The sequence below is a fragment of the Tinamus guttatus genome, unplaced genomic scaffold (genome assembly GCF_059628265.1).
Source record: "Tinamus guttatus ecotype Peru unplaced genomic scaffold, ASM5962826v1 Tinamus_guttatus_pri_ptg000246l, whole genome shotgun sequence".
In the NCBI taxonomy this organism is placed as follows: Eukaryota; Metazoa; Chordata; class Aves; order Tinamiformes; family Tinamidae; genus Tinamus; species Tinamus guttatus.
The window spans coordinates 8689763-8700152 of NW_028288780.1; the positions used below are offsets into that span (position 1 = coordinate 8689763).

General features: G+C 40.2%; 1 protein-coding gene across 1 annotated transcript; it reads right to left on the reverse strand.

Annotated features, from left to right (window-relative positions):
* Positions 1-3433: 3433 nt before the first annotated feature.
* Positions 3434-8966, reverse strand: PLAU (plasminogen activator, urokinase). The gene is made up of 10 exons (XM_010218219.2): positions 8865-8966; positions 7726-7780; positions 7486-7590; positions 6832-6997; positions 6364-6461; positions 6077-6269; positions 5351-5496; positions 4626-4766; positions 3841-3989; positions 3434-3738 (listed from the first exon to the last, which is right to left on the reverse strand). Exons 1-10 carry the CDS (start codon positions 8922-8924, stop codon positions 3544-3546), a joined length of 1308 nt encoding a protein of 435 aa, XP_010216521.1. The 5' UTR covers positions 8925-8966; the 3' UTR covers positions 3434-3543.
* Positions 8967-10390: the final 1424 nt, after the last annotated feature.

Genomic DNA, 10390 nt, shown 5'->3' on the forward strand with positions numbered 1-10390 from the left:
TGTTTCACTGGTTTTGCAAATTGTACTGTGTAGAGATATTGCTGCAGTTTTGTACCTTATGTAATAACGAGTTAGTCTTTATTAGTCTGAATACTGAAAATACAAAAAGGACATGTTTATGCTCAAGACTGAAGGTATAACAAAAGGATCATGGCAGCACAGGACCTGACTTTATTCACAGAAGTCGATTTATGGTTACGGTGACAGTGATACGCCACGGCCCTGGGTCTGCATCTTAGTCATAGTATGTTCACAGAGTTGTCAGCTGTCCCTCCCCCGGAGAAACGAAGCCAAGAGATCTGTGGGAGAGAGGAAACAGTCCCACGCATTTCGCAAATGGGAAATTAAAGAATAAAACCACTGAGATTTAATGATAGCAGAGTTGGAAGTAATCTACGTGTTACAGGCTTCAGACTTGAATCTTAAGGGTAAGGCTTCACCTCATTAAGATTCTTATTCCTATCATTCCATCACAAATATGCAAGCTGCATGTACCCAGGCTAAATAAGCTACAAGATGGAACATGCTTCTCAAATGGTGGTGTTTTTTTTTTTTTCCCCGAGAGAGGGAATTTACTTGGTACATTTTCGCTTAGTTTTCAAAAGGATTGTTGTGGTGGAGTTTGTACCTGGGCCCTTCTGAATTCACAGGTGCTTTGTTTTGAAAGGAAGACATCAATCAGTGTATTGATGGGTTTATCTGTTCATCTCTATTTGATCAACAAGAATCATTCAGGAAAAAATTGTTGTTAAAAAGATCCAATTCATTCCTGAATACTGCTCATTTATAGTCAGAACTACAGTCACCACTTTCATGTCAACTCATTTCTTGCTCAAGACTTCAAAAATGTTTATGGAATCTGTAATCAGTTGTCATTATGCAGCTAGTGACCGAGACCAAAAACCTTATATGAGAGTTCCCTAAAGATCGTTGGACTTGTATAGTAAAGACTTTTCTGATTTCTTTAAGTGAAATGTAATTTACACAGGCAAATGTTAATATGATCTAATCTACAAAAATCATTTCACTTGTGCTCTAGGTCATTGTCCTGTAATTTGACCCTATTGGTGCCCAAATTTTTTCATGAAAGGAGATGAATAAATAGCTAAAGTTTGTACCCATGTATTTTGTAAAAATAGAATTAAAACTGGCAAAGCCAAAAGGCTGAGCTGTCATCTTTGGACATGGAGTTTTGCTGGCTCGCATGTCATTTCAGTAGATTGAATAGGACTTCTTATTTCAGAAATTAGCCTGCTAATTAGGGCACTAATTTTTTCCATACTGGCCATAATGCTATGGGCAGTGAGAGAAACTTTTCATAGTGTTAAGTGTTCAACAGGATGTGGTTATATGTGCAAAACTTTTGTTTTCACGTTTATGAATGTCACCTGAGTGTATCACATCTTATGCTGCAATATAGACTTTCTGTAGAGTTGATATAAACACACTCTATAGATTATTTATTATTTTAGTGTGAAAACATCTCAGTTGTCTTCAGCTGGAGTCATTCTGTGTATTACAGCCTTTCTCTGAGGCAAGCACACAGCATGAGCTTAGGGTGTTGAAGTGATGCCAAGAACTCTGTTCCCTTAACCACCCAGAAGAGATGGTCTTGAGGGTGTATCTTCACACATGCATGTTCAGTGAACATTTAGTTTGTGTTTAGAACAGTATTTTGTACAGAACTGGAAATGCAATTGGCCTCAGTACATCTTTCTTCCAAGCACTCTCAACTATAGCTTCTGTTCTAGTTACAATTTCTTGAGAAACTGATAGCAAAATGAAGTGTAAATAAGTCTCAGATTTGTTGTTGAGGCATAAGTGTTGCTACTGGTGGCTATGCTTAAAGTACTTAAGTTCAGTTTTGAATATATCTTCTGAATATATCTTCACTGTTCCTGAAGAAATTCTGAGGAACATTGAAATGGGGACTTGTTTTACTAGCACCTTCCTCTTATGTTGCTCTGTCTCTCTGGCAAAGGGAAGATACTGCTTTCTTATGCCTGCAGTAGCATTTTGGTTATGGATGAACTTTTGAAATGAATATTCTGATTATGCTGCAATGATACCCAAATCATTCTCTATTTATGGGGGCATTAGCCATGGGGCATCCTAACTATGTTCCTTTAGGATGAAGCTAAAGCAGAATTTGTGTTCCAGGCTTCATGCAGCATCTGCAGCACAGCCAGCATATGTCTAGCCCAAGGCTGGGCAAGAGCTGTGATGCGCAGCCAGGGATTTGCTCGTTGGTTACCAGTACTTCCCTCCACACTCCTTGTCTTCATAGTATGCAGAGTCATCTTATATGCCAGCCCACTACTGAAGGCATTTGTTTGTCATGTTAAACACTTTATATGGGCAATTTGAGAGCTTAATTAGCTGCTTATCTGCCCTCCACCCCTTTTTCCTCTTGAAGTGGAGGGGAGTTCAAGCTGCTGTTTGCTCTAAGCTTGAGATGCTGAAGGGGTAGTTCCCTTGAAGACATGGCCTTTTCCTTTCCATAGAGAACAAACAGCCACAGAGAAATAATAATTATTTTTAATAATAGTTTAATATACATAATATAAACAATAAGTTAAACATAGTAAAAATAATTAAATAAAGTTGAGGTTCCAGCCCTCATTCAAATAATACAAATCTATTAAACAAAGACAGTTTAAAAAAATAAAACCAGCCTATCACTCTTAGGGAAAGAAGTATCTTCCATATTACCTAATGGATGGACAGTGGTTACAAAAAAACTTTGAGTGCTTAGACCCTTTTCTAGGTACATACATGCATATAGAGACTTCCTAAGATCAGACTGCAATGGGACCAAGGCAGTGTCAGCTCTGACCTGGAGGTTCAGCCATGAAATTCACCATTGGCAACCTTGTACCACAGTCCTTAAGTGGAACACATTGTACTGACACAGACAATGTTGCTAGCCCTAAGATTTTAAAAATGTTGGGACTATAGGAGTGGGCTCCATATTCCAAGTATTGCTTCAGGCTAGCCTTCAGTCCACTTTTGTGCAATAGCGCTAAGGCTGATGCAATTTCTTTCATGTTCTAGTGCAACAAAGCTTACTTTCTCCATCCTGGTTTTAACAGAGTAGGTTTCTAGGACTTCAGTCTTATCCTTATCATCATTTTGAAGAAGGCTAAGTTTTTACACTAAGTGTATGTGTATTAAAAAAAAGCACACTAGAGTTGAGTTAAAACTGTGCCAAATGCTTCTGGACCAAACACTGGTTCATAAATGAAGCAGCTAATACATTTCAGGTTATATCATGCATGGGAATACTCATTTAAATGTTAAATATTTTAGTTTCCCACAGCATCATTTTCAGGTAAGTCAGAGTAGCAAAATAACATGTTACTGTCTCTGCATTAGAAACACCAATAGAAGTGGCAGATAATATAAGCATTTGTAATCAAAACCTCTAGTGAGCAATATGTGTGACCCAACTTCAGTGACATCCAGGACCTCAGTGCCCTGGCATCAGCATAGGCTTAAACTTGTTTGAGTACAAGTGGTTGAACCCCTTGTGTGAAGAGGAGGTCATTTTGGTTCAGGGAGAGGCCGACTTTTGGTATGTACCGCATTCATTTTGGAGTCGATCCAGTCGAGGTAGCGAGTGACTCTGGTGTAGACACCGGGCTTGTTCTCCTTGGCGCAGCCATCGCCCCAGCTGACGATGCCGTAAAGCGTCATCCTGCCATTGTGCTCACAGACCATGGGGCCTCCGGAGTCTCCCTGAGCATGGGAAGAGAATATTATTTTCTACATTGTCAGTACAATGTAGATTAGAGTGGAAAACAATCTACAATAGTTTTAGAAAATAAGATGATTTTTTACCTTGCATGAATCAATTTGCCATGCAGAATCTCCAGCACAGACCATGTTGTCAGTAACTCTGATATTGTCATAGTATTCATGTGTGCATTTTCTCTGTGGTATTAAGTTCACATTGGCTGACATCAGTCTTTGAGCGTAGTAAATGTCAACTGCAAACAAAGGAGATCGAGACTGTTTTCACACTCCAAAAGGAAAAGGTACTGCTGGTCTTCCTAACAGCAGGAATGAAGTTCTGTGGCTCATCTTGACAGTTTAGACTTAGTCATTAATGTTAAAAATGAAAACAAGTGTTCCAAAGCGAAATAACTTTACAGCTTTGGGTCTTGGTTGTTACTGGCATCGTCACAGATGCCACTATAGTTTAAGAGCAGCTATAAGCCATAGCGAATGCTGTAAGGTAATCTTGATGCATTTGAGGAGAGATCAGAATAGGTATTGCAGTAATATACTGCTATGAAACCTATTTCTGACTTTTAGAGGTAAAACCGAATACTCTTAGAGCAGTGTGTTATTATCTGCAGATATTATGCACAACGTAGCTTCAGTGTACTGTTCCTGAGGCACACTGTGCTGTGATTTTTCTTTTGGAAAAAGTAGACAATTTACTGAACTGCACAAAAGCAAAGTCTGGAACCACATAGCTTTGGTCAAGTTTTTCACCTATAAGAGGCTTTATATACTAGGCAGAGTAAAGCTTAGTAGCACTTTTTTTTTTTTTTTGGTCAAATATAAGAGGTTTTCACATTGTTTAAGTATAGTTTGGATAAGAGAAGTCATTCACTTACAAAAGTCCTGTTTTCCATAGCCAGAAATTTCACACTGGGTGTTGTCTGGTAGGTAGAGGTTCCTCTCTGGCAAGCAGACTGTTCTGACATATTGGGTTTCTACTGCACATTGTCCAGAAGTTGTCCTTATTCTTAGCAAAGCTTAAAAAAAAAACAGATACAGTTAGAGTTATAAAAACAAGTTTCCCTTTACAAAATCTTTGAGATCTGAAGCGTGTGGTACATCTAGTTCAGTTGCATCTGGATGCCCTTATCACTTAAGGAATTACATTAGCCTTTATTATTGTGAAAGCCACATTGTTTTCCAACATCGAAATGGGCAAACATTCGAACTCAACTTCCTTCCTGGAAGGATAGCAGGGGGGAATAAATAGGGAATAATTTCTCTCAAAAGGTATTTTCAACCATTTTTTTACTATTCCAGGACCTTAGTTTCCTGACTGGCTGTAATGGGTGTCCTCTGGTACTCTGCTAAGAGGCACTAGAAGGGCTGAAGGATCTAATCTTTCAATCTTTTTCTAATGGCAGGAGTTTGAAAGGGGTGATAGAATATCTGTCAGGTGCAAAAGGGACAAGTTAATATCAATAAATTACAAAAGCCTATCACTGCCATTATGGTGGCTTATGGAGGGGCTCATGGAAAAATCCATTTACAGAGTTAATTCAAGGTAATGTTTAGCTCAGCTGGGACCTGGCATGGCATTCCCCTAACACATGACACTTACCAATATCATTCTCATTGCCACCTGTGTCGTCTGTAAAGTCAGGGTGAGAGATGATGTTATCCACCATGAACACTTGCTCCTTATTATCAGTAACATTCAGTCTGGACTTTCCAAGGAAGACTTTGAAGTCCGATTTGTCTTTTGACCTGAGTGAAGAGCGACATTAATGAAAACTACTTGATTTCTTAAAGGTCAAGCAGCATTGATTTCTATTCCATATTTAACACTAACAAGAAAAATAGCAAAATTTAGCTATATAGCTTTGAAAGGTGATCCACTATGTTTGACTTAAAATGGGAAATCAGGATTCTGTATGAACTAGATATTCAGACATTGAGTTGCACATCTGCATGGTTGCTGCTAGCACCAAGCATTGAGATTTTTCTCAAAGTGGTAGGGAAATATATATCAGTTTTCTGCAAGCTAGATGCACTAAAAGCTGATGAGCTGTTAAGAACAATACAAATTTTAAAATCTGGGGAACAGCTAACCAACAGCTTAGAATGAAACTTGGAAATATCCATATCTATCAAAATATTTGCATTTTGCTAGCTTATTCTGCCAGGCTCTCAAAGGCCTTTTGTCCATGGCTACTCTTTGGTTTGATCCATCAAGAGAGCCCTGCAGGCTGGTGCTGAGCTTTGTGCAGGGAGCCTTGCCCAAAGAAATCACTTGGCAGAAGTTCCAAGTAGGAGCACTGCAGAGCTATGAAGTGCTGGAACTCACCCATCACGGAAACAGTGCGCAGCCGTGAGCACCCAGCAAGGGTCGATGAGGCTGCCGCCACACAGAAACTGGTAGGTGCCCTGTCTGTTTCGGAAGAAGATGCCAGCTATCCATGGCTGAGACTCAACCTCTGCCTGGTTTCCCCCAACAATCTTGTAGTACTTGCTGAAGCTCCGCTGGCCGCAAGTGGGCTCTGTGAAAGGAAGAATTTTGTTGAGATGATCTTACAACAGGCAAGTACCAACTTGTTTTCAAGACTACTCATTTCAGAACCAAGCGTAGCTTACCACTTTCTGTGTGACACTGCTCTATGTTGCAAGGTGTTTCTTGAATGCTGAATCCTCTCTTTGTGTAACACCAGGGACTGCTCCTTCCATTGGGGTTTCTGGAAGGCAGAGAGCATGTTATTTTTATCAAAGCAGTTTGTGTTATAGTATCTTAAAATTCTAACTAGTCTTAAAAGGATAAAGACTGCAAGCTATGCCAAAGAAATTACATCAGGACACATGTTTGTTTGATCACAAAATTGGCAGTTCATTTTGTCATAGCTAGTACTTTTCATAGGGCCATTACTATAGCATACTGGGAATATTATGAGCTTCCCTGAAAAGTGAAAATTCTGGAGACTTGAGATCCAAATTTCAAAATTAATCACTGGAAAAAACTGTAGTCCACCTTTAATCACGTACTATCACTAGAGGTACTTCTGGGAATATGCCCTAGAATTTCACAGCAAGAGTGACACATTATCTTACCTGCAGTAGTTGTGCTTGCCTAGTCCAAGCTGCAAGGCATTCTTCAGGTCAGTGTGGTAGCTACCCCTCCTGATAACTGAGGGAAGGTCCCAGAACAGACAGTTCTTTTCTGTTGCAATTCCTCTGAAGTTCTCACCATTGTCAGTGTAGCACGTGTTGTCAGTGTCTGCAAAGTAAGTTTAAGTTAGCATCTGGTTCTTGCTTATAGTTGTTCTGAGATAGTAATAACATGTGCATCCACATAATGAAACAAATTCTTGTATTACTCTTGAAAACAGATGATGTAAAATCTGGACTAGTTATTCTGTATATTAAGTTTGTTTTGTGAGTAGCCTGCACCAAATATGTTTTAAAGCATTTATAGGGCTTGTTTAATAATTTTGGTATACATCACAATTTAATCACTTCTTCCTGCAACATGGACACTCCCAAACAAATTTGCTCTATATTGAAACAAATTAGTGAAGAGGCAGGGACAAAAAGACTTCAGTTACCATGACTTTGCTGCAATAATCTGTGTCTCTTTTGCCTAATCTGTCATTACCATACTTTTTTAAAATGATGTTTCTAATTAGCATTTCATATTCATGATTTGCTTATCTTTTCAATAGAGTGAATTAGTATTAAGTAGAGAGAGAGAGAGAGATACTCTACCAATTTCACAGTGAATTCCAGTATATCCATCTGGGCATAAGCAACGACTGATTCGATGAAAGAGGTGATAAGTAATGCAGGTTCCTCCATTTAAACAGTTGCAATCTGCAAGTGAAAGACACCAGGAATCAGAGTTAAAGCAGCTGAGGAGTATTGTAAAGTGAAATACATGAATTGTATGAATGTGTTAATTGCATGTTAAACTCATTTTAGATTGAAGTAGAACTGGCAGATACTTACCATTGTATTCTGATCTGTGTTTATGTGGTAGCTTGTAGTGCTTCTTGATGTAAGTCTAAAGAGAGGAGGGAAAGACATGCAAATTATTTGTAAGGAAGCAGTTTATGTTTTATCATCTGCCAATTTTGGTGCAACTCCGTGATGCCTGACATTTTGAGCCCAAGCTCCATTCCCTTTGCACTCCTTGTTCAGCGGTTTATGGTTATGTGCACGTGGTTACCAGCTGAACCTGCTCTGTGGAGTCTCCCCATGACTACGAGGTAGAACTCGACTTGAACAGACCAGAGCAGGGGAAAAAACCCAATACCACATGCATGAGAAATGTTCCAAAAACCCCACACCAGACTGGGCCAGTGCCTCAGGTCATTACTGTGGTTATACTTCTGCTCTAAGAACTTAAGCAATTTTCAAGGGTCAGCATCTCTAAAACAGAGGAGGAAGTCTCCTTTCCCACCCCTCAGCCATCAAGCAGGGCAGTGCAGATCCAGCTCCCTTTCTGGTTCTGCTGAACTTGGTGCTCCATGGTTTTGCCCTGTCTTTCAGATCAGGTCTCTGGAGGATCTGAGGGACAAGCTGGGGTAGTTCTCCTGTGGAGAAAGGTGATGAGGCTTTCCCAGGGGCCACATGGGCTGGCCTGAGCTAAAACAAGTCATGCTTCCAAGAGATTTCTAGAGTTTTGAAATTGCTCTGTTGATATATATATATAAGCTGTCGTACAAGTCAATAGCCAAAATATGCAGTCACATAGTTGCTCTGTTCTTAATATCCTATGCTTTCTAGTAGGGAGAAAATGGGAATTTAGTTAAAACTCTGTATCTGCCTGTATGAAAATCCAGCAAGTTCTTGGTACTTGATGTCCAGCTTTGAATTGCCTTAAGAGAAGGGTAAAAGCTACTGCCTTGTCCTCCATATTGAACTCTCTAGGGGAGGAGACCTTGATGTGGAACAAATGCAGAGGAAAAACTAGCATAGGGTTCAAAGTGTTTCATGAAGGTATATATGCAACAAATGCATGGGTATTTGTAAATGCAGCAGAAGGCAGAATGCTAATAGAAAGTCTAGTCTGCTGTCCAAAGCAGAAGTATAGTCAAGAACAGAAGTAGTTGCAAATAGACAGCCCTGTTTATTTCAAAACTTACAGAATCAAGTCGTGTGACAAGTGTGGCCAAAGTAACTGTGCAGATGATGAGTAACTTCATGATGTTAGGTAATTCTTCACTTCGTTCCTCTTCTGTATTATTTTGATTCTAAAAATAAGAGAGATTGATCATGTCATAGCTTGGGGTGCCAGCTTGCTCTTATTTCTGTTGTGCTCATTCTTTTTCAGGGCATGTCACACAAGTCACTTGACAGAAAATTTAAGCCTTGACTGTGTGTGGATGATCTCATTCCCATGGTTTTCTACATTAATACAATCAGGTTTGTTATTGTTCAGCTGAGGCAAAGACAGGGAAATTGAGAAATTCTAAACAGTACTTATTGCAGTAGAGCCTGCTGCAGTTAGTCTAGAAAGTGGCAGATTTATTTAGTTGCTGTGCAGCAGTATGTATTTACCTTGATGTAACTACTTTGTGGAGAGATTGAGTAGCACTTAACCTCTACTTCTAGGGCCACAGGGTCTGAAAGAAAAAGCTCCTTTTCTTCCAGTACCTCCACAGTCACTGACTGGGGATGGTTGGCGCTGCCATTTGTGCAAGTCCAGCCACCTCACTGAGTGCCTCTCACCACTGCAAACTCCTGAAAATCTGGTCTCCAAGCTACCTCTCTTGTTTAATGCTAGAAGGCTATCAATAGCGACCTTCTCAAAAGTGACAGGTCACCTAACCTGTCAAAGTGATGGAGGGGGGAAAAAAGTACTTAATCTGTCCTTAGAAAAAAATGCAGTATAAGGCTTTTATTCTTCCAAGCATGCAAAAGAAATAAACAAACCACCCTCAGTTTAGAGAAGAGAAACTGCAGACGCTTGTAACTGCAGTTCAGCTTCCTCTAGCCAGCAGTGCAATAGTAACTAGGAGGGGACCTGCTGAACCACTGGCCCTGGCACCTGCTCTGCCCTGCCTGCTCCTGAGTTTTGCCCCAGGGACTGAGGGCTGCCCAATATCTGAAATGCATCTTTCATTTGTAGTTTGTTCAAAAGAAATACAGTTAAGAATCCTGAAACCAGTCATGGGAAATCAGTGAAGTCATTTAGGAAAAAAGCCAACCTGATTCAAATCAAAATGCTTATCTAGATGCACTCTTTGCTTATAGGCAATGCAGATTTCATAATACCAAAAAAAAAAAAAAGCAAATCACACTTCAGGTACTCAGACATGCACAATTTTAGGTTAAGTTTCTATTGCAGTAAATGTATTTTTTTCCTAACCTTAATCATGTTAATTATTACAATGTATTTAGCAAGCATACAAATCATTTGCCGCTCATTGCTATAATTATTTCTCAGGCCTAACCCCTAGTATCATGAAGAGCAGTACAGCTGGTTTCTTATCAGCATTACAGTATTCATAGCGCTAAAATCTGGCAACCGCGGGGCAGCTCCGTGCCTCGCTCGGCCCACAGGCTGCGTGCGGGGAGCCCTGCTGCTCCCCGCGGGGGCCGGGCCGGTGCTGCCGCGCGGCGCTCTGCACTTACCGGCGCTGCGAGCCAGGCTGCGGCGGCGACACCG

Excerpts from the sequence above, each read along its gene's own strand:
- PLAU (XM_010218219.2), bottom strand. The coding sequence starts at position 8,924 with ATGAAGTTACTCATCATCTGCACAGTTACTTTGGCCACACTTGTCACA. Across the intron at positions 7,781-8,864 it reads TTGTCACACGACTTGATTCT|ACTTACATCAAGAAGCACTA; the intron begins GTAAGTTTTGAA and ends TCCTCTCTTTAG. Across the intron at positions 6,462-6,831 it reads GGCAAGCACAACTACTGCAG|AAACCCCAATGGAAGGAGCA; the intron begins GTAAGATAATGT and ends TCTGCCTTCCAG.